Below are 24,593 nucleotides of genomic sequence, written 5' to 3'. Positions count from 1 at the left end.
TCTCCTAGAACGCTTCCATCAACGCTGCCTTCGTACAATCCTAAACATCCACTGGTCAGATTATGTGACCAATACATCTGTTCTTGAACAAGCAGCAGTCACTGAGGCCATGTTACTGAGAACAGGGCAGGGCACGTCTCAAGAATGAAGGACCACCGCCTCCCTAAGATCCTGCTTTATGGTGAACTTGCCACCGGCTGCCTCAAGAGAGGAGCCCCAAAGAAAAGATACAAAGACTCCCTGAAACAACATCTCAGCCTTGGCCATATTGATCACCATAACTGGTCTACTCTGGCCTCAAATCGGGAGGTCTGGAGACACACCATCTATAACGCTGCTGATGCTTTTGAGAACACACACAGGATCACCCTTGAGGAGAAAAAACAACGCAGAAAGAATCGTACCTTGCATAATATACCATCTAAGGAGTCTTTCTGCTGTGCCTTTTGCAACCGGACATGCCTATCTCGTATTGGCCTTTTTAGCCACCAACGCGCTTGCAACAAACATGGGTAGAGCCTTCCCAAATCTTCGTTTGCGAAGCCCAGCCATGATGATGATGATGTTACATTTATAATAAGGTATTTCAAATGCAAAATGGGGAATTTTCATGTAATCTCATGGCCTCCAGATCACAAGTTTAAACAGGTGGGCCTGTATCCTATTGGGGCTGAAGTAAAAAAAGCCATACAAATATGTTGTTGAGTATGAATTACATATGAAGATATTGACTAATGGCTGTTGCTTTTGTGCCCCATAATTCTGTCAAGCCATGGATTGGACTGCCCATTATCTGGATAATAAATTTGGGATTTTTGTTTGTCTTCTGGATTTCTCTCAATGAGGCCACTTTGGTTGACTTCATTTTTCAACCAAGACCATTCCTTTTTCAACAAAAGAGCTTGTCATTAATGCCTGTGGCTTCTTGGTCCATGTTTTGCTCTACTCCTAAAGGACATGCTATTCTAGAGGCAGAAGAATGGTTGAAGCCTGGTTTCCTATCGATTTGTTTCCTTCAGCCCCAAAGCTCTTCGTAGTCCCTTGCTGTTCTCCTGCAGCCCTGGCTATTTCTGTCAGGACAGAGCAATCCTTAGGGCTGTCACTTCCAATGCCAAAGCAGCTTGCCCCAGCAGCTCTATGCTAGCCGAATTTTCCCTTGTTGGTGTACCCCTGAGTATCTGCCATGCAGCTACCAGTGTTTATGAAGGTCCCTATAACTTCAGGGTGACCAGATTACCTTTTTTTTTGAAGGGTGACAGGAAGTGTGTGAACGGAATATGCCTTCCTCCCTCCTCCCCACATCCCAGCTGTACACGAACCAGCAGAACTGGGATGCCTCCCTGCCCTGGCCTGCGTTAGGACCATTTCTAGTTCCATAGGTTGGATCCCCAGGGTGAGACCGGACCGGGCTGGAGCCGTGCGCCTTCCCTGGGGTGCTGGAACCCTCGGTGGCCGAGCAGCCTTCCGACCACGAGGAAACCGAGAGGCATCGCTCCTAGTAAGATGGCTGAGTGGCGGGAGGGGCGCAGCGCCCCTGCCCGATCCGCGGCTCGGGTTCCCTGTCCCGGGGGAGCGTTCCCCGCCCCGCGGCAGCGCCCGTGCCCGGCTCTTCTGCGCCGCGCCCCTGCGGGCTGGCCGACAGCGGGGCGGGGAGGAAGGAGGAGCCGCCGGCGAAGGAGCCGGGCGGGTTTCCTGGCGGAGGCAGCGCTGGCGGCGGGCGGGTGTTGCCGCTTGGGCAGGTCCGTGAGAACTTCGCCGAGTCCGCCCTGGGCGGGGGTGCGCCCGTGTCCGCGTCCGTGAGAGGCACCCACCGCCCGCTCGGCATGGCCGGCCGCCTCGGCCGCGGGATGTGCTGCGGCAAGCGCGGCCGGGGTTGCCGGGGCGAGGGCGCCCTGCTTGCCCTGGGGCTCCTGGCCGCCCTCGGCTTCCTCGTGTGGTGGCACGGCCCGCCGCCCCGCCACGCCGCCCGCCGCGCCCCGCCGCTGCCGCCGTCCCCCGACACCGAGCTGCTGCGGCGGCCGGTGTACGCCAAGCCTGCCCTGGACCCGGGGGCGCTGGGGGAGCTGGGCCGGGCGGTGCGGCTGGAGCTGAGCCCGGCCGAGAAGCGCCGCCAGGAGGAGAGCATCCGTCGGCACCAGATCAACATCTACCTGAGCGACCGCATCTCGCTGCACCGCCGCCTGCCCGAGCGCTGGCACCCGCTGTGAGTACCGGCGGGCTCCGGCCCCCTGCGGCCCCCAGGGCGCTTAGGGCCGGGGCAGAGGAGCCGTGCCTGCCGCAGGTGTGGCTGCCAGAGCCGCTCTGCCAAACCGGAGTGTCTGCTGGCAGCGGCCAGCGCGGGGTAACCGCGTCTCTGTCGGCTGCATCTTGCTCAGGAATGTGGAGGGTTTTGAAACTTTCTTTCCCCTCCCAAATGCTCTCAGATCACAGCGTTCGCTCTCAGAGTTAAGTCCGTCGGGGACTGACTGCCTCACCTCCGTGAGGCAGCACACGTAGGGTGTTGGTGGTGCGTGTGCCAGTCTGTTGATTTCTCCCAGTAGCCCTGGTAGTGTGGTTTCAGCCTTCAAGCAACGGCATGCTGCCGTGTTTCTCCTGCTGCTGTCCCCTGTGTTAGTCACCGTAGGCAGCAGCGTTCTTTTCCAGTCACTCCCAGCTTTACAGATATTACACTTCCCAGACTTCAGTTGTTCATTGTATTCAAATGTCTTGTGCCACACAGTATAAAGTAGATTGTTTTATTATCACCTGGAGTGAGCTAGAAATGGTGATTACAGAGGTGCGTTTACGTTATTCTGAAGTGAGACTGTTTGTTCCGGGATGCTTAGTTGTTGGGACAATTTTCATTTGCAAGTTACATTTACAGTTATGAAACCAGTGCCAGATGACATAAGCAATTGTAAACTAAGGATTAGATACTGTTTGATGAGGTGATTCTAGTTTACAGGCAATGGTTCAGTGCAGCTGTAAAGCCAGTGTAGCACAGCAGGTCTGATTGTCCTGGCCTAATGCAAATACTTGGTTTAGCTGCATGTTCACTGCAGCGTGGGCTTTCCTGTGAGTGAGTGACCAGCTGGTGAGAGAAACAGGATACCCGCTTATGGGTGAGATTAATTCAGTTGGTTAAAGCTTGGTGCTAAGGTCACATGTTCAATCCCCTGTATTTGGCCGTTCACTTAAGAGTTGAACTCCAATGATCCCTGTGGGTCCCTTGCAACTCAGAATAATCTGTGATTCTATGTGCCATCTGGCAAAGGGCTCAGGATGGAGCCGTGGATGCTACTGACTCCTCAAGAGTCCTCTCCTCTGCTTCGCCTGAGCTTGGCTTCGGCAGGTTTATTTCATTCCAACAGGTTTGTGCGATATGGTAGCAAAGAGCTGTGAAGAAAGCAGGGCTCTGTCTCTCCCATGCATTCATTTCACATCAGCGCGTCCTGGCCAGTATTTCACCAACTCTAGTTATAAGTGCTGAATCTAAAATATGAATCTTATGATGGCTCTCAAAAAGCTCAAATGCAAATGCAAGGCCTTTTTATTTTAAGTTTAAGCCTGACACTAGCCTTGTTTTTCTTAGTTACATATATTCACCCCTTATAAGCAGTCTGTAGACCATAGGTCCAAAAGGACCATTTTAGTTGCTTTTCCATGGGAAGAATTAAATAATTTCAATTAATTATTTTGGACTTGTGCCATTTCTTTATTACAAGATGTCAGAGGAAATGAGAGATTACAGTTGTTGAACAGTAGACATTATAGATGTGTGTGGATGACGATTCTAGAAATGAAAAATTGTAAATAGATGAATAGATTTTGCTACAACGACAGACCCTTTTTGATTTGAATATTTGGATGTTGAAATGGCAAAATATATCCAAACCAAAAGAATCACAACACACCAGTGATGTAACCTCTGAGATAATTCTCTTCTGAAGTTGGGGTTGTATTGCACTGTTGTAGTATCGTCTGGCTGGTGTTTAATTTCTTTGTAGACAGTTAAATCTAAATTATGGCAAAAATGTTACAGAGCATCTATCCAACTCACACAGCAAATGTAAAAAAACTTCTCCAAAGGCAATTTTGCAATGAAGTTGTTAACTCCCTCTCTTAAGAGGGAAGACCATTTAAGTGATTGAAGTAAAAAAAAAAAAATGAAAAAGGTATCACAGAGCCTATAGTGATAGACATTCATTGCACTTCATTGTAAGATTAGAGGCTATACAACTTTAGGGAAAACATTACTTAGTTTTTTTATTTTAATTTTGGTAATGACCTTTAATGAACATTTTGGTGATAGGTGAGGCTGTAATGGTAGACTGAAATTAAGCTTCAACTGTCCACTAAAATGGTGCAAAGGCTAAATTTCAGGTGTGATCAGTGAAACAATTTTGGTACCTGAAGACCAGAAGGTGGCAAATACACCGTTTTTTTAGTGGAGTCCCAGAGGAGAACTAGAGAACTGTGTGCTGGCAAGCCTTGGATCTCTTTCAGCCATGTTATTTACAAACTGTGGTAAGGGAAAGATGGGTAGGCATGATCTATTGAGAAAGTCAGCTTGGCTTTTGTCAAGGATGATGTGTCTTACAAACCTATTTGAGTTCTTTGAAGGTCGTAATTATATGGATAAAAAGTTATTTCCAGATGCTTTTGATGAGTTCCTAAACAACTGTGAAATAAGATGGAGATTTCTTGCATTTATAAATAACTGAATAGAAGCTAGAAAGCATTTGTTCTGGATTTTTTTATTTGGTTGGTTGGTTTGGGGGATTTTTTTATTTTGTTTTGTTTTAAATAGTGAAGGGTCACCAATAAAGTCCCGTAGAAATCTGTGTTGGACCCAGTGCTGTTCAACTTACAGCATGGCTTTCATAAAGAAGTGACTAACTGACAGGTCTTCAGCCTGAAAGACAGATGTGTTACTGGTACCTCTTCCTGGGCTGCTGCAATACATGGTTGATGAAAAGTGGATAAAACAAATTCTGCCACCTCCTTGTTCCAAAAATCCATTTACTGTAAAGAATAAGGAAGTCCATCTACGAGAAAATTTAAATCAAGTGTTCAGGAGATGTTGGCAGATCCTGTACTTGGAGACTGTGTTCTGGGCTATGGGCTTTTGGTCTGTTTCAGCATATTCTTTTGTGTATGGAGGCATGTCTGGAAATTTTAAATGCCAGTAAAATAGGAGGATGAAAGAAGGAAGAATAGAGGCAACATTACCACCACCTGGGTCCTCCCTGCTCCTTTTAACTTTAATGTCCTCCCACACTCATCAATGAGCCTGCTTTCTGGGTACAAACATTTGAATCCAATGAAAACTAGAATTTTGCTAATAAGATTGAGAGTATCTGAACCAATAAGACATTAAACATGATATGCAAAATTATGGCACAAAGTGTTTCTTTATCAGAAAATGATGACAAAAAAACATTTTCTACTGCTACCTCTTGTACATCCCAGACCTGCTATTGAAACAGAAATGTGGCAAGTTACTTCCTAATACCTATGTCTGGTAATACTATGCAGGAAGAGGAGAACAGTTTGGCTGAGATTACTGTCTCAAATAATGTACTGACTGATGATATTCGACTATGAATCCAGGAAGTTTCAAAATAAGATGTTTCTCCTACTAATAAATTCCCAACAATGCAAATATTCAGAAGGTTTTTATTCCTTCTTTTTCTCACCACTGTAGCATGCTTTTTGTGACGACTGATTCTGTTTCTGTAGAACCACAGACCTGAAGAACTCAACAACTTCTATCGTTTTCTTTAGACAGTTCCTGCTTCCTTTAACTGTCTGCTCTTGAGATCAGCAACTGATAATGTGTTTCATCACACAGGAACTCTAGTTTTATTGGTGGCTAGAACTGTGCGTGTGATTGTGTGTGTATGTATTTATGAACATATATTTATTCATATACACATAAATATGTATATTTAATCATACATATAAACAAACATAGATATAGACAATCTATAAAAGTATTATTTTGGAAAAATCTTATGAATAAGAATGTGAGGAAGTTACTAAATGATCATACAATTTGTACAAGGCTAGAAGTGAAATTTGCTGTAGGGTCAGAGGACAGAGGTTGGAAGGAACCTCTGGGGTGTCTACTCCAACCTCCAAGTCTCCAAGGATGGAGTTTCAGCAGGTTCTTTGGATACCTCTTTCAAGGCTACACCACTGCCACAGTGACTTTTTTTTGCACCTCCCTCCCCCTCTGTTCATAATGTTGTCTGGATGGCCTTGCTTGTCTTCCCAACATCTATTTTTTGATTTCTTGTGTTTTCACTCATAAGGGAAGCAACAATTGGTTTAAAACCAACAAGCATCTTCTATCAGACACTGACTTAGCGAGGGCCCCATTGGGGCTGATGCCCTGCGAGTGCGATGCGATGAGCTCTGAGCTGTGCGGTTTGGCCAGTGCTGCTCTGCCTTTCTTCCCCCGCAACAACACGTCTGCATCCTGTCCCATGGGGCTTCTTGTCATGTGCTTGTTTTACAGGACTGCGAGGTTAGGCAGACAACTGATATGTTCTCTTAGACAGCCTTTTACAGGTTGTTACGGTGTGTGAGAAATACATTTCCAGGTTTTCTTCTTGTGTTCTTTTAGATGAAGGGCTGTTTTCAAGTGCTGTTCCTGATTTTAGACATTCTAGCTTCTTTTTTTTTCTTTCAGTATTTCTCACAGGAGGGGTGCATTGCACGTTTATTTTGGGGATGGTTTCTGTAAAATCACACCAGCTGCCTTTTGGCTGACTCTTGCCAAGAAGGAACAAGTCAGGAATACGCACTTTTGTGCCAACTCAGCGTTTTCGTGTTGTCTTTTTCCTTGTAGAAACCTGAATCAACCCTTGGGGCTCATTTTACTTGTGATCACAAGGAAATGGATTTTTAATTCTTTCCTGTATTTCCTTAACTGGCAAATGATTTTAAGTAGCCACAAAAGCCCTAAAAGTGTTGAATGTGGTCTGCATATTTTGCAGCTATTAAAAAAAGTTTGAGAGGTTCATTCTTTAATTCTAGGTAATTTTCTGTGTTTTGGAGATGGAGATAGATATTCTTTATATAAAAGTTTTTTAGATGTATGATTTTATATATCTATTTAAATATCTGTGTTTGTATGTTTAAGTGTCTTTATATAGATAGCTAGTTTACACAAATACTTAAACTCTTCTGTCACCATCATTTATACCTGTAATATTATTTATTTTGGGGGAATATTGTGTTTGAGTTTAGCGTAACAATCTTGTGCTAGGATTTTTCTGACTTTCAAAACTCTTTTTCCTTTTTGTTCCCAGATTTCAGTGTGATCCTTTTACAGTCTCACTTTCTTCTTTGGTTTGTTTTCTGGGCTGTAAATACCAAATTACCCAGGATGCTCATCTGATAGTATCTTGCTAGCAAATTCCCATAATAAACCTCGATATTAGGTTTTGGTCCCTTTTCTACTCCAAAAATCACAGCATCTGATTTTGATGAGCACGCTGCTCCTGCCAGGAGTTTTAACCTGACTCTATTCCGGGAAAAGGCGCAGCAGCCAGGTGTTTCCTCCTCAGCCCACCATGACTGCCAGACTTCACCCAGGAGCTTTTCTTTCATCTCTTATCTAGAGGTGAAATAACTGCAGTGACTTTTTCTTTTTGTTTTGCAGTGGTCCATATAGGAAATATGAACTCTTTGAAGAGGTTAGCTGCAGCAGCTTGACCTTCCTTCACATCCCTTCCCTCTAAACACACAGCTGATGGTGCATCTTGTGCCCAGGGGTGGCTTTGGCATTGGGTATTCCCATGCTTTACATCTAATCAGAGTCCAGAAGACACAGTATGCTACTTCTTACGAGCAAATACTTTGCATTAAACACTTAAAAGTGTATTTGGTATAGTAGTTCTGTAACACTATGTTCACTTGTTTAGGGTTGGGTTTTTTTTCATTTGTCTTCTGACCTTTTCTGGTAGAGGTTATTGTAACTACATTAATTGTAACACCTTTGAGTTATTACTTTAGTGTTAGTTGGCAGGATTCCTTGCATATATAAACAGGCTTTAGATTGTCAAAGCAGTGTATCTCTGGGACATCTCATTCCTTTCTCATACAGTCAAATGGGGGAGTAATACTTCATCATTGGGTGGTTTGGGATTTTTTTGTTGTTGTTTTGGTTTGGGTTTTTTGTTTTGTTTTGGAGGGGATGTTTTGTGGGTTTTTTGTTTGTTTTGTTTTTGGGGTTTTTGTTTATTTGTTTGTTTTGGTTTTTAATATTTTTCTTGTCCTGCATCAAATTACTATGATGAAAGTAAGTTTCTGAATGTAGGTGTAGGAAATGGTATGGCTATGTGCCATAAGGTTAAGTGTATCTCACTACCTTGGAAGCATATTGCACACAGGTAACTATTTGAGCAAAATGTAACCACTGTTTCAAATCAGGAAACTAAAGTGAAAATCAATTTGTTTTCCTCATTGTCACATGCACAATTTCCTTCTCATCTGCATATCCAGAATATGGGCCAGTAGGAACTTCTATAACTTTTCTCTAAAAATTTGGAATTAAGAGGCTCTATGGATTTCTTGAAGTTGTAGATTTTAGGATACAGATTTAGTCAACTCTCATAGGTCAACTTTCTAGACATTTTTTTCTTAATTTTTTTTAATCTGTTTTACACAGATTTGCTTTCCCCCCTCCCCTCCAAACTTCTTAGCAAATATTTTCTTCTGTTTAAGGCTTCCTATCTCTTTCTTTCTTGCTTCTCACCATGTTTATATACTAGGCAGTGCAGCCCTTTATTATCTGAAATCTTAAAACGGCATTTGGCAGTCTGTCTTCTCAAGACCTTATTGTCACTGAGAGAATTGTTCTATAAAACATCAAATAACCTGGAAAACTGTTTCACAATCTAGCTCGCCTCTCTTTTCAGAGAGTTGATCATATCACGGTGTTGTAGAGTGTACATGGGGGCTCTCTCTAATGTGGTTTGTTTCAGCAGGCATAATTTAGGGATCTTTTAGTTAGGCTGCTGGGCTGGGACCAGGTGATGGGGAAGTGTAGGCCAGCATCACCTGAACTTGCGCTGCTTATGTGTTCCAACCTTGCCCCTGAATAATTCGGGCATTATGGCAGTTATCTGCAGCTTGCTGCTATCTGCCTTGCTCATTGGACCAAGACACACCTTCAGCAAACGTTGCTGCCTTTTTCTGTAATAGCCAAACACACATGGCATGTGTAGGTGTGCAAAACCAGTGGAACCTCTCCTGCTTAAATAAGACTTTTTTTTTTTAAAGAGAAAACCCCAGAACTGACAGTTGGCTCAAACTGATAGTTTTATGTGAGAAAATAAATTTCACATGAAAAGTTGGGTAGTGTTTGAAGAGGATAAGAATAATGTTATTTATCATATCCTTAAATTTCACTGGAAATACCATGCTTCTATATCCCAGGCTTTGATTGTATAGGGTGGCATTGCTTTTTGCTCACATGCTGGATTTTATCCATGGGTTGATTTCCCCCAAGGAGGGGTGAGGAGCAACTGTTCAACTGTGTGTTCAGCCTGGAGTAGGTGACACGGCCCTGGTAACTCTGTGGGATGGCTTAGAAACCAGTGCTGCCATCCGCGTCATGCTGCAGAGCTTGGGATGCTTGTTAATGGATGTGCTGAACCCTGAGCTGCTGCTGGGAGCAGTGGGGAAGGCAAAACAGAAAAGGGGGGAGAAGACTCCAGTACAGCTGTGTTCTCTGCCATGACTTGGGGAGGATGGGAGAAGGAGGTATTTTCTCTTGGGTGAAGATACCTGGCAGATCCCAGAGCCCACACTGCTGGCTTTGCAGCTTATGGAGTGACAGTGGAGATGGTGAATATAGATTGAGATGCCTGTGGCTGCTGCCATTTGTCCCCATCAGCTTTATTTGCTTACAGCCTACAAAATTCCACACTTGAGCACACCTCTTACTAAAAAAAAAATCTACTGTTTAGTTCAATGTTTCAACCATTCAAATTAGAAATAGAAAAGGAGATTGTGTGGTGAGTCAACACATCTACAGCCCATCATAACAAACCCATTGAACCTGGTTCCTAGCCCACCCTGTGAAAGCCAACTTGAAGTAGGACCCTGGCAGTGCTTTCCAGGTGACACTATGGTGGGGCATATATGGCAATGTCACGTACTGTAGTCACATAAATCACTTTGAATCAGATACAGCTTCGACACATGCTGTTTTACGCTTCTTGAGAGAAGCTACGCAATCTTGAACTTGCCTCAGGCATTCACATTGAAATTTCAAAAGTAAAACTTATATAGTGTACCTTTAGAAAGCATTAAATAATTTATGAGCAGTTTGTATTCTTAACAAATCTTTGAAAACTCACAGAGCATATAATATTTTTTTCTTAAAGTATGAGTAACTGCATATAGAAGATCAAATTTGGAGATTAAAAATATATTTTCCCTTGCTGTATCGTTGTCACAGTTGTGGTGAAAGTCTTAAATAAGAGCATGTCAGCAACCATTCCTAATTAACTCATGGCAGCATGCCCGGTGTGCACACATTCATACTCTCTCTCCCTGTGTGTAGATACAAATCTCTAAGAGAAAGAGCTCCTTACAATGAAATAAATTGAGTGATTACGTTAATTGACACAAATGTTCTTCAAAGCAGCCCATTTAATTTTGTTTAGGCATTTCCTGACTGATGTTTCCTTAGTTTCTAATAAATAACCTATTGTAAAACTTGCTAACAGAAGATTTTATAGCGTAGTAGATTCCAAGGTTAATTTACTAAACCTTTCAACCGTATACTCTCGGTTAGACTGTGGCTTAAAAATGTGGTGTAAAAAAGGCAAAACCAAACCCACAGGAATTTGGATGTATGATGATACACTTTTACGTGCTTTGCTTCAGTTTGCATTTGTCGACTGAGATGAGTTGCTGTAGTAAAAGATCCAGGAAAGATGGTACATAGTGAATGTGGTTTTGTGTTCAGGTGCGTACCAGCATTATTTTCTCTTTCTTTTTATCTAGAGATTTAAAAATTTTTGAATGAACACAATTAGAATTTTAAAATGTAGATGTTGTCTTGGTATAAAATGATAAACAGAAACTTTGTCTCTTGGCATTTCTTGTTTTATATTGGTCTTTTAAGTCACAGTAATCAAGCAAAAGGAACCCTGGAACACCCACCCAGCATGGCAGAGAGTGCCTGAGGGAAATGGAGGATAATGCAGAAGCAGGCTGCTGCTGGAGCAGAGCAGTGTCCCAGGCCACTCCTTGGGAGGTGGTTAGGGGCAGTCCTGGCCACATTTTCTCTGGGTGCCACTCTGCTGTGCACAAGGATTATGCTTGTACGTTTTCTAGTGGTCTGCAGAGAGCGGGAGTCACCAGAGGGCAGGCGCTGAGCAGGTGTCACTCCTTTGCATTACCATACCTTTTATGGTTATTATCCAGTATGTATCAATGTTTTTCAGTGAAATCTGAGTTCTGTTTAAGACTTTATGCATTTATTGACTCTAAAAAAGCTCCTCAGATATGCTAGCATCAGGTTTTTCTTCAGCAACTGACCCTAGTATTTCATAACTGTTTCCAGAATCAACATGACTAGAGATATTGTATACTTCTCTGGAGAAAATGAGCCCATTCAACATGCACACGTTTTTAATTCAGGTGGTTGTTTATTTTAAAATGTATATAATTATTGCAAAGCAGTAAAGTTCCTGTGGTTGAATAAGGTCATGAGAGTAGTGAAAGAATATATTGAACTTCAAATGCATCTGCATTTATTGTCCATGCTTGGAAATGTCACGCTTACAGGCAAATCTATTTGTTTTGTGTCTATGTTATGCTTTTACAAAGCATTTGCTAGCTATGATAATGAGGTTCAAGGTGATGTATCAACTGCCAGTAGTAGAGACTCTACGCACTTTAACTTTAGTCATAGAAAAGTTAAGCAGCTGTTCTGTAGATGGAGGTGGGAAGCCACAGAGGTCTGTTTGGCTGTGCTAGATAAATGGCTTAAGAATGGTGAGGAGAGTTGCCCTCTAGATCTGTGTTTATGGATATGCAGAGTCCGGATGATTAGCTCAAAAGTAACACCTAGCTTTTAGGATGGTTAATGTGAGAAGCAATTAATCCTGTCTTAACATGATCCTCTGTATTGGAAAGGACAGAATTATGGGTTTGAGGGTGGCACTAAAAGAACGCCTTAGTCAGAAGCCAAAAGCAAGTTGCAGTATAGGCAGCATAAATATACATTCCCAGTGTCTGCAAAAACATATTTTGGGACTGCTCTCACCAGTTTTTATCCCCCCTGTCATTTTAATGACATACCATAACTGATACGCATTTGTTTTTCTGAATAACCCAAAGTAGGAGTGAAATGATTCACTTGGAAAGTAGCAGCCTGCGTACTTGGCTGACACATGGAGAATAAAAGTACATGAAGTTTGCAAAGGTGAATACAGAAGATGCTCTGCTAAGGTGCTTCCGTGGTAAATAGGCATTGAGGAATGGAAAAGCTGAGTTATGACCGCTATGCTTCAAGTCAGGTTTTGTACTCGACATGGGTTTTTTGAAGCTTCTATATCTTGTGAAGTTGTCCATATGCATGCCACTTAATTGTTATTCAGCAACACTTTCAAGCATTTCCATTTCAGGGATTCATTAGCTTTTTAAAGATTTTCTTGCACTATAATTTTTGCAGGGTTTAAATGCTTTGGGTTTGTAATCTCTCCAATGGGATTAATTTTTAAGGCTTAGCAAAACTCTTTGAAATTTCTTTCATTACCGACAGATGAGGAAAAGTGTGCCTCATTTTAACAGCCATACTTGAGACTGCTAACAGTAGAGATCTTGTAGCAATTTAGCAAGAAATATATGTCTTGGAAATAATTTTTGAGATAAACATGTGAGTCTGCATAGAAGTTGAATAATGGATTTTTCCTATTTTTTAATTTTTTTTCTAATTTTCCTTTAAAGAGGAAGTTTAAAACCATTCCTCCTTGTCCTATCACTACAGGCCCTTGTAAAAAATCCCTCATCAGCTTTCTTGTAGACTCTCTTTAGGGATTGTAAGTTTTAGTTTTGACCTCTTTCTTGACTTCAGAAACCTAAAAAATGTGTGCTCTGTTATGTCCTGTAGGAGGCTGACCTTTTCCTCCTTTCCCTTTCCCGCAATGTGAGGTGTGCTTAAGGAAGGAGGCAGCAATATACAGTGAATCACAAACACTTTGGGGATTGCCTTGCTGTGTGCCAAATTATGTTTGCCGTCTCCAGCATGTAATTTTCAGGCAAATCTGTTGAAGTCTTTAATCTATAATTAGGCTTATAAGCTTCTTTAGACCTTTTGGATTTCCTTCTTATTTAAATAATGGAACACAGCATTGTTATTCTGTAAATCTTTCTGCCATATTTTCCAGAGAAAGTTTTACTGGAGGGGTTTTTATTTATTTATATTTTCCTTCAGTTCTCTAAAATGGGTATGTGAAGATCCTGTTTTCATCAAGAAATTAATTCAAAATTATGTGGTACAAGTGACTAATAAAAAGGGAGAATTTTTTCCTGGCAGTACTGAGCATAAATAGTTTTTCAGTTAGGCTAAAGTTTTCAAAACTGGATTCATACAGTAGGTTTTTCTGCATTAAAAAAAAAAAAAGTTAATTAAAATGTCACTCTTTTTTCATGTGTTAATGTGCGAACGTTTGGCTAAATAGATGAATTCTGTCACCAGCCAGAGGTGAGGCAGTTCTCTGTGTGAATCCCCCTGTTTGCCTCAGGACAAGTTACAGCCTGGAGGAACAGGCATTTTTGTACTTCACTAGATAAGTGTGTGTGTATGCGTACTTGCCTATCTGTGTATATCTGTTTTGTGTGTATGCGTGCATACACATGGTATATGAGTGTTGTTGCATAACATTCCTTTCATGTTTGAGAAGCAGCATTCTGTGAGCCTCCTCTGCTCAAGTGTCATTTCTCCTCCTTCCTTCCTCATTTTCAGGTATTTATTACAGAAATATTCTACAGACCTTTTGTTTCCCTCATAAGAGTTTTAATTCTGCGAATATTCAGATTCAGACTTTTTTTTCTTTCTGTACAATAGATCTTAATAGTTGCATAATCTTTAAAGAAACCTGCAAGTCTTTTTTAATTGGAAACACAGCAGTGTTAAATAGTTTGTAAATACTTCCTCGATGTGCCATAGGTAAGCAATTTGCTTTTAATGTTGTTTTCTGAGTGTTTTGGGGAATTTTGGTGCCCCTAAATTGACCTAAGGGATTTTGCTTTCAGGTTTCCTACTGATCAATTTGATTTCCTTTTTCTGCTCCCAATACCATGGGTTTTGGAGGACTCACTGCTGTTCTGTTTCAGTAGGAGGGATGTCCTGCCTGCTTTGGTATCTGTTGCGACCTAGCAGTCTACAGGAGTTGAAGTATGTCCTTCTGCCCCTTATAAGCCCTGGTGACTCCAGGCAGTAAGCTGGAGACATAAGAAAGTTCCAACATCTCTAAACCATTTCTGTTGAGTTTTAATAAAAGTGCTAATGTGGAATGCTCTAAGCAAAGGGGAGAAATTGTAATAAATACAATCATTATTTTAAAATTCTTTCAGACCAGTGGATTCTTTTAACAATTTGTACATTTGGCTCAGTTGTAATTTTCTTGGCATCCTTACGATCATTTAGGGAAGTTCCTATATGTATTTATAGCAAATACATTCTGGAGCTTAATTCAATGGCTTGCAAACTTCCTGGCTCTCTGTAGACCCAAACTCACGCATTTCTATGTCTGTTTACAGTTTTTCCGGATTTCACTATTATATTTTGGCAGTTCTATGGTCTTTCCAATTTCTGCTTTAGTGTACATATGTCTCAGTTCTGTTGCTGGTTGGTTTTTTTTTTCTCTTTATATGTTGCTGTTCCTTCACAGTTATATTTTTACTGTCTACATTTGTTTTATTTTCCAAAGCATAAGTGTTCAGTAATTAATGTTACTGGTTTTACTGCACTTAGGTTGCTGGGGATTTGTTTGCTTGGTTTTTATTTGTTTGTTTTTTAATATTCTTTCTGTTATCTGAGGCATGTTTTGGCTTTTGCTTCTTCTTCTACTTGAATTAATATTGTACAAAGACAGCTACTGCATGTACAGCAGCCCAGAATACCTCTTATTATTTTTCTTTTTAGAAATTTTGGGAGTTTGCAAAATTTTAGTCATAAAGCTTCTAAGAAAATAGAGCTTCTAGAAGAGCAGCTTCCTGGAAGTGTTTGCATGACTTTTCCACAAACATACAGTTCTTTTAAGATCCTATGTTCTTGCTTACATTTAGTAAAAAGCATACAAATTCTTCATTTGAGAATCATTTTCTGAAAACTAACAATGTTTTTGCACTTATACTAAATATAATACCCTCCCTTACAGATGCAGAGAGAAGATGTATGATTATTATAACCTGCCAAAAACCTCCGTTGTGATAGCTTTTTATAATGAGGCTTGGTCAACACTTCTGCGAACTGTTCACAGTGTTCTTGAGACATCCCCAGATATTCTTTTGGAAGAAATTATTCTTGTAGATGATTACAGTGACAAAGGTAGGAAGAATAATTCTAAATAATGTTGATTGTTGATGGGCTTTTTTGGTCAGCCAGTCCACAGGAGAAAGTTATGCTGTTTAGGTCACATACCATAATATTGTACAACATAGGCATCTAATTGGAAAATATTTTTTCTTGTAGTGTGCCAGGGAAAAATTTGGCTTCTGAACCAAATTTAGTTTAGAATGGGGAAGCATGTGTTGTATATGAGTGCTTGCCTGCACAGATAACCTACAGTCTGTTGAAACATTTTAGGTTGCCTGATTTGAGCAAGTTTTGATTGCTCTAAGGTTTCCCTGGTGTCTCAAGTAATGACAGCTACCTAGTTCTTTGGTTTAGTTTGAATAATGGGACACAAAGGTGCTGCTGGCATTTTCCACTACACATGAATTGTGTTAAGAGTAAAACACAGACAAATCTTTAAGTAACATTTGAGAAGCACTTAACAATCTGAAAATGAATTGCAGGGCCAAATGTAAAGCATTTGATTTCTTAAAAGCAACCATTATTTTTGTCCATCTAGGTTCTGTGCTTTTTCCATGTCCTTTCTTAAGAGTTCAAACTGCCAGTATCTGTTTGTTTGTTTGTTTGTTATAGAACATTTAAAGGAGACTTTGGAGAACTACGTGGCTGGTTTACGCAAGGTGCGTCTTATCCGGGCAAATAAGCGAGAGGGGCTGGTTCGAGCCCGGCTGCTGGGGGCATCTGTGGCAAAAGGAGACATCCTGACCTTCCTGGACTGCCACTGTGAATGCCATGAGGGCTGGCTGGAGCCACTGTTGGAAAGGTGAGCTGATGCTCTGGGCTGGTTTTCTTTCCCACTGGAGAAGAAGAGACAAGACCATTTGGCACTCCTCTGCACTGGAAAAATGACTTGTAGTTTACCAAATGTTACTGCAGCCTGGTCCCTGAGGCACTGCAAGTGTTTGTCTCCTGGCTATGGGGAAGCAAATGGAAGTGTGAAAGATCAGGAAATGGGAATTTTTTTTTTTTTTTAATCCTGGGGACCAAGCTGCTCTTTTTCTTCAGACAAGGGAAATTTTTCAGGAAGAGGAATCCCCGCACCCTCAGCTTTGAAACTACCTTGGGAAAGGTGGCTGCTTCTGTCAGCCAGGGTTGTGGGTGAGAAGAAGGTCTGGAAAGATGTGTGCCCCGAGACATGCCCTATTGCAGGACAATGTGCGCATACACAGAGTGGAATACAAGTCAAAAAACTTCATCTTCCTAGTCCTGAGGAAATCCGTCTTTCCAAACTGGTTCTAATATAAAACATGATGGGGTAGGATAGGGAGGAGTTAATGCTATGTCAACACTGACTTTTACTTGGAAACCATCTGTCCCAGGACACTGAACTTTACACCTATGTAGTCTCTTGTCTATACTGCAGATCTACCAGGCTGTTCAGAAAACTCCCATTGATTAAAAACAAACAAACAAAGAAAACAAAAACCCAAAGAACCCTCCAAAAGCTACAAGAAAAAAACCTGGAAACCAGAATACAAGCTCTCCATTACAGCTTTGAATACTGAAGCCTCATCCATGTGTATTCATCAGCCATACATGCACTTTTCCTGCTGTCAGTTCCACCACTGGCACACCTCACCACAGCACCCTGCTGCCCTCACATCACATCCATTGCTTTGTCCCCCTTACTGACAGCTTATGGCTTTACCTCCTTGGATGCCATTAGGATATGCTGATGCATAGAGTACCTGAATCACCCTCCTAAATATTCTGTATAGAAAAGCAGTTCTCTTTAAAACACAGTTAAAAATAATTCTTTCCTCAAGGCCAGTGGTTTGATTTGCATCCTGTAAAGATTCCCACAGGCTACTATAGACTTTGGATACAGACCAGAAAAAACAGCCCTATGCAAAATGGAGAAAGATTTCCAAAAGCACATGCTGTCTTGATGTATGCAAGTCTTCCTGATACCTAGTGGGATGTGTTCTCAAACTCCCCAGGTCCATTTGAAATTGTATCTAGAATACTATTTTAGTTTTTTGTTTTCTTAAAATTGCCATACTTACCTTGTTTCTAAATTTCATGCTGTACATTCCAGATGACTGTGGGTTAACTATGATAGTTTGAAGAAAGGAAAAAGGGTAAACATCAAATAATGAGCATGGCTTCTAAAGAAACTGTGACTGTGGAGACGATTCTGAAATTTCTTCACTTCTTTAGCACACCACTAGATGGCAATCTTGAGGAAGGATTGGGATAATTTTACACGTAATAAATCACCTTCTGTAAAAAGTTAGCCCTGAATGTGTCTTGGAATTCTTGGTCTTCTTGCTGCAGATGCAGATGTACATCTCTAAGGGGAATTTTCCATGGCATATCTAACTCAAATGTATGGGAGCAATACAACAGTGCATTTTACAGCACAAACATGGTTGTATTTGTAAGCTGCCTGTGCCTTGTACCATCTAATTAATTCTTAACTTATGGAAAAAGAGATGGCTTTTCACTTATGTGATTCCTTTCATAACTAAAATCATATTCCAGCTACCTAATTTTTACTCCTTTTCCTACTTGTTACAGGAGCAGCAAAGCATTTTTACATTTTATTGGGACTTTTTTCTCTGTGTACATATGATTGTCATTGCTTTGTACATTAGTTTTATGTGACTGAGAGAGGAGATAGCAATATTTGTATAAGCCCTTTTGTGTGCTCAAGATTTCAATGGAAAATGATAATGAAGAAAACAGCTGTGTTGCACATTGCCTCCAGCAACAAGAGACCATTTCATACTAAAGGCAGTCTTTGTCAGCTCAGACAATACTTCTGTGGAACTGCTGCTGTTCTCTGCTGCATTTAACCTTCACAAGCTGCTCTAATTTCAGAGTCTGAGCCCTTGGTCAGCCTGCGGGTTTTAATCTTAATAATCCCATGAGGAACTTGCTCTCTTTGAATGACAGATACACTACATCTCTTACTTATTTGACAATACGATATGTTCATTTTTCCTTCACCTCTGGAATATGTAAACCAGAAGACTAAGGGCTAAAACAAGTACTAGCATCTTAAAGTCAAACGTCACTTCATTGCACTCAGCTATAAGGGAATGTCTAACACTAGTGTAGAGAAGATGCTAAACAGTGATTTAGAAGAAAGACCTTAGCTTGAGCTTGTGTGCTTGAAGTTGCCCCTAGTACTGAGACAGGCCTTTCCAGAAGTTGAGGAGAAGGCAAAGAATCCTGCTGCCATTTGTAAGGGCAAATGGCTTTGGAAAGGAATCCAGAAAACCCTACATGGTACTAAGAAATGGGAGGAAGGGGCTTATCTTCTTGAAGAAGTAGACCTGCAAGAAATGTCATCAGCTCTGATATATTCTTAGTATGATAAAGATCTTGACTATCTTTAGATCACCCTTGCTGATAGGTATGTAATTCTCGTTTCTCCTCTTCATCTCCTATGTTGCCAGGGTTTCTGGAAGCCTGCTTCATGTATATTTCACTGTTGGAGATCTAATTCCAGTGTTGTGTGTTCAAAAGAACATGCAACATTTAAGCTCATGGCTTCTTTTTGAGTTATTGTTGTAGTACTTAGTGTAACTTTTTGTGGATTATCACAAGAACAACCATGACTTTGAGGGCCAAGAGGCTGGCTAATTTATTATTCACCTTGGCAGAACTATACAATCATGCTACTCTCTTAAACGCAGCAACCTGTACAAAAAGAAAACAGACTTTTTTTTGTTGAGAATGTGATGCTGGCTATGGAAGCCAAACCAGATGCTTAATGTGTTATCTTAAGTCATCTGACATTCCTCCCTTCCACTGTCCAGGAAGATTGATGCTTACCAGGTGCCTATAGCTGAGTCCATCGTGATGCATCCTCAGTAGGAAACTGGTGGTTATTTCTGTAGCCATCATTTCCTTGTATTGCAGCGTGAATTGAAAAGGAGCAAAACTTTGTGTTTGGTATCTGTAAGCATTCCTTGTTCTTGTCAGTTACAGCTTTTGAGAGAAGTTTCTAACGGAAGTTACCCTTTTGTTTTAAAAAAATACCAGGATTGCGGAAGAAGAAACAGCCGTCGTCTGCCCTGTTATCGATGTTATTGACTGGAATACATTTGAATATTTGGGAAATGCTGGTGAGCCACAGATTGGTGGATTTGACTGGAGACTGGTCTTCACTTGGCATAGTACCCCTGAAAGAGAACAAAAACGGAGGAGGTCCAAGACTGATGTGATCAGGTTAATTTTTATGCATCTTATGCTGTGAATGTGTTTTTGATTTCACCTGAAAATGCCAGGTGCTGAAAAATATTTGAGAAATAAGCATATTACTAAAAATAACTTATTTTGCTTAGTTCCCCATTTTTTACAAAATAGTTCCTGCTTACCATGGTCTTGGAAAAAATACTGGTCTGAAAGCTGAAACTCCTATGTCGTCTTCCATATAGAATCCTTATTACAAAGTAGTCTTTTGACTCCTCTAGGCATACTCCCAGAGATGTTTATCAGTGCTTGGAAGGGGTGTAACTGATAAATACTGAAGGATGTTCTCTGTGCAAAGTGAAGAGCTCCGTGTTGTAAAAAACATCATGAGCAATGATGAAAAGAGAAAAAAATCATTAGCCAGTTAGAATGCAAAAGTTATTTTGAAGACTTTATCTGTGCTGTAACCATAGTGCTGGCTATTTTCAAAGGTGAGCCAGTTTGCCAGTTTTTTATTGAGATGAAATGATACAGCTCTATCCACCAAGGTTTCTCTTAAGGGCTATCTCACAGGAGCTCACTCTGATGTCTTCCTTTTGGGTATTAGTTTTGTTTTAATTTAAGATTAGTTACAATCAGTTGGTATTATTTGTCACTCTGTTGTGTTTTTAGGAGAGGTAAGGTAATAGAACAAACAAGACATCTGGAAAATGGGCATTGTAGATAAAATCCTAATAGTTGAGGGTCTGCTGTGTTCAACTTGAAAGTTGCTCTATTTCAGCAGTGTATTGTAATAAATTAAGCTGTTTGGCATTTTTGTTAGTACATACTTCTATTTATAATGTTATCTTATAGACTACAGCAAATACAGAGTGATTAATTTTTCTCAGTCTTTTCTAGGTGGCTTATCATGATAATAATACCCAGTACTTCACAATTATTAATGAACTTATTCTCAACTGAGAGAACAATTTTTTTACATGAGAAAAATGAGGCAGTAGTTTAGTCCTTCTCAGCATATATTAGTCCACATCCTCCTTCAAAAAAATTCAAAATAAGAGTAAATGTTTTAAAATCCTTTAGCTCAAATATGATGCTTTTTTCTTCTTCATGACAAGAAGAATTGTTTTTGACATGCTAAGAGGAGAACGATGAGGGATAAAGTTTCATAGTAGCCTGGGGACTGTGAGCTCGACAACTGTCTGGAGAAAGCAGCAGTGCCAAGAGTGGTGTCACCAACAGCTGTGTTTGGAAAGATGAGTTCTGGAGGGAGATAGAAGAACTTGACTGGTTATGGAGTTTGGTTTTTTTCCTTCTGTCTTGCCTCATCTCATTCCATTATTTGAAACAGCATATGACAATGTGAGACAGTGTTGCTTCAAAAAAGATAGCTGGTAAAATTAGTTTTGACAGATTAAGACTAATTGGTCACTGCACCTTGCATTTTTTAATATTTACCTCAACAGCAATTTAGTAAAATTCATAAAATGTCAGCTGAACTCATTTCCAATCAGCATTATATACTTGGTACTTTAAAGAGAGAAATTTTCTAAGACTATGAACAATTAGGAACAGTATTGAACAAATACAAGTTTATGTATGTGTGCACATGCTACCCTACTGAAAGTACATCCTTTAAGTGCACTGTCACTCTGGGCCTTGTGATCTTCCATGAGGATCCAATCTTGACTCCTGATTTTTTTTTTCTCAAACTTAGTAAAGAATTTAAGAACATACAAATGGGCAGATCTTAGAAAGAAAACAAATATCTTTAGAGATTATGTTTACTTAATTCTTAATTGATGTCCGAGAGTTTTTTCACTTGATTTTAATGGGATCTAGAATGTTGTTATTAATTACCAAAGCACAAATATTTCTTTAATTATTACTTAGGTAAAATACATAAAGGTACAGCACTTAGAATTTCAGAGCTGACTAATACAGTTCTGCTACAAAACCCCCAAATTTATGTTCTATTATGTGAAGGTAAGAGACAACTCATTTATACACAAAGACACTGCAATTGCAAAAAAGTATTTTAAGACAATATTTGTACATTCTGGAGCTTGTTTCAGATACAATTTTTTTACTACAAAATTAAATTTAAATGGCCTCATGATAACCAATCAATGTCTGGCTTTTACTTTGTATCCAGAAAAGACTGAGAAAATAGAAAATAAAAATATATGGTTTTTTTTGTCTGTTTGATTGGTTCATTAATTTTTTTTGCTTCTTATTTAATTCAGAGTTACTATTCTCTTTTACAGGTCTCCAACCATGGCAGGTGGATTGTTTTCTGTGAGCAAAAAGTATTTTGATTATCTTGGTTCATATGACACAGGAATGGAAGTCTGGGGAGGAGAAAACCTTGAATTCTCATTTAGGGTAGGTGGCTTAATTGAAAGTTTCTTTTCCTGAGAATAAAACAAGTTTCTTATTTCTTTCTTCATGCCCTTTTACATAGTGAAATAGCTGTAATAAAAGCAAGTGTTAAGAAGAGAGTATTTTGGAAGGTCTTTATATGAATGTTTTCCTCACACTTTGGTATAGCTGTTATTTTCCTTCCAAATAGGCATTTTAAAGCAATTTTTAAAACATGTCTTTGTTTTGAGTGCCAGTATAAAATACAAGTGGTGGTGTGATACTAGCGGGTAAAGTTTACATTCTGTGGCTTGAAGAAGGTCATTGGAAAGAAGCATTTGTAATTCTTTGATGTGCTTGATTGAGTGAGCAGGAGGCAGCTGGTAGCTGGTCCCCGTGGGGCAGGACAAGGCAGCCCCTGTACTTCTTTTAAGGCTTTATTCTGTTTCACCTCAGGAAAAGTTTATGTAAGGGTTATATAAGATGATGGGGAAGATCTCCAGGAACTGTAGAGCTGCACCTCACCGAGAGTGGGCCGTGCTTAGGTGTGAGGCAGATAGATAGCTGTAATGAAAAAGATTTACAGCAGGGAAAAAGAGAGGAGACACAAGATAGCCCAGACTGATAAGCAAGATAGTCTTGTCCTCCTCAACTCAGCTGTCATGAGTGCGTGGCTGATTCCTACTGAGCACTGGCTGCCTATGGTTTGCCCCATATCACACTTAGCTCACTGAAACAATCCAGTCATGACATAGGAGGGACACTGTAGGGCCGCTTTTGGCTTTCATGGGATTCACAACTTATTGTTCTGGATTTCCCTTGTCTGTTGTGCCCATCACCAGTTATGTTTTATGGTCATATTTGCCTTTCTGTGAGTCACTGAATTGTGGTACTGTGTGACAATAGATTTCAGGGATAAATTGCATTTTAATGTTACAAACCCACTTTCTTGAGAAAGGAGCCATCAGCAGACTGTCTCTCTTGATGTCTGCCTCTCTTGATGTCAGAGAAGCATGGAGTCTTCCTGGCTGCTGTTCCTGTCTCCTGCTGCCTGTAGTGCGGGAATCCTAGCACAGAGGGTACAGAAATATGGAAAGAAAATTATTAGGAAAGATAATAAGCACAGGCCTAGAGTTGACGTGGTTTCTTTCTGGAGAGGGGGATTTCTCAGCTGAAAATGCTGTTTGCGTTTATGGCCACCTCCTTTTCCACACAGGGAAAAGTTTCTGTCACGTAAGTCCAAACACACAGCCTACTTAGTAGTCTTGGTCTAATTCAGCAGGCCTCCACCTGAAGCTTAAAGCAGTTGACCCACCTCCATCAGCACTGTGTCCCTCTGAAGCAGAAGTCTCCCAGCTGTCTCCAGTTCTGGGGTATCCAGAACTGCAACTCCTTTTAGAAAATCTAAAGACAGTGTGCTCAGCATGCAGTTGTTGACTCTCTGCTCTTTGTGTCACTTTTCAGGAGACAAAAGCTTGCAGGCAGAACAAGCCTGATCCTTTCCCTTTATGACCTGAAGTGCCCCTGTGCTGCCTGCTGCTTTAGAGCCAAGTTTTCATTGCCATAGACCTCTGTGAGGCTCCAGCAGCCAGTGTCATTTTTTATGAGTTGCAGCAGCCTGTATGAGCAGTGCTTTTACTCCTTTAGCATGTGGTTTCCTCATGGGACAGAGAAAGTATCAGAGGTGACCTAGTGCACAGGAAGACCACAAAGGAAGCAGCAGAGTCTCCAGAAGAGAGCACATGAGCACACTGCTGTACCCCACAGGGGCCAAGCAGGCACGGTGGTGTAGGTGGATCAAGCGACTTCTGGGACACAAATGATTTTACAGGGCAGACTATGCAACAGCCAACCAATATGCCTTGTCACGTCAGTTTTGCTGGTGCAGATTGCCAGTAGGATCTGGCAACATGCTTTCCTCTATTTGATTTGGAGCCCCTCTATTTGTGCTCCCTGTGGTGAGGATTTTTGTGGAAAAGAGCAGAGTGCTATGATGTTATTTAACTGTGTTCTTTGGCTGCCCACGGTGCTCGAAGAGGTCAGGAGGGATAAATCAGTGTTAATGCTGTTGTCCTTGTGTTTTCTAGATGTGTCAGACCTGAAAATTAGGAGCAAGACTACTCAAAACCACTGTAAATTAATTTATTTTTGTTCTTCTTTCTGTAAACACCGCTCTCTCTCGATGACATGAAAAGACTTGTCCTCAAGCTTCCTCTTTCTTGTACTTCAGTCATTCTAAACCAAAGAAATTCTCTGTGGTTTTGAGAGGTGTAACAAGGAAAAAGCTTTTGCTAAAAGCATGATGACTAAGAGAGATGGAAGCTACGTGCTGAATGCAGAATTGAGTCAATGTACCTTGATTTTGGATTGCTTAATGCTATTTAGCTGGATAAAATTTCACTTCATGGGCATAATGGGCATTCAAACTCCTCTTTCAGAGGGATTAAAAACATACTCTTTTGTCTTCTCCCTCTTGTACAAGGAGCAAGGGGAATCTGAT

At 40.7% G+C, this 24,593-nt stretch overlaps 1 protein-coding gene across 1 annotated transcript in view; it reads left to right on the top strand.

Moving 5' to 3' along the window:
* Positions 1-1,660: 1,660 nt before the first annotated feature.
* The window catches only part of GALNT12 (polypeptide N-acetylgalactosaminyltransferase 12), a 45,826-nt gene continuing 22,893 nt past the window's right edge, over positions 1,661-24,593 (top strand). The window contains exons 1-5 of the mRNA XM_051812740.1: positions 1,661-2,203; positions 15,393-15,562; positions 16,163-16,352; positions 19,583-19,768; positions 22,000-22,117. Of these exons, the coding sequence (XP_051668700.1) occupies positions 1,824-2,203; positions 15,393-15,562; positions 16,163-16,352; positions 19,583-19,768; positions 22,000-22,117 (1,044 nt within the window). The 5' untranslated portion in view covers positions 1,661-1,823. The remainder of the gene's footprint in view (positions 2,204-15,392; positions 15,563-16,162; positions 16,353-19,582; positions 19,769-21,999; positions 22,118-24,593) is intronic.

This window comes from Manacus candei, unplaced genomic scaffold, assembly GCF_025592945.1.
Source record: "Manacus candei isolate 608988 ecotype Guabito, Panama unplaced genomic scaffold, ASM2559294v1 h1tg000088l, whole genome shotgun sequence".
In the NCBI taxonomy this organism is placed as follows: domain Eukaryota; kingdom Metazoa; phylum Chordata; class Aves; order Passeriformes; family Pipridae; genus Manacus; species Manacus candei.
This window is presented reverse-complemented; position numbering and strand designations above follow the sequence as displayed.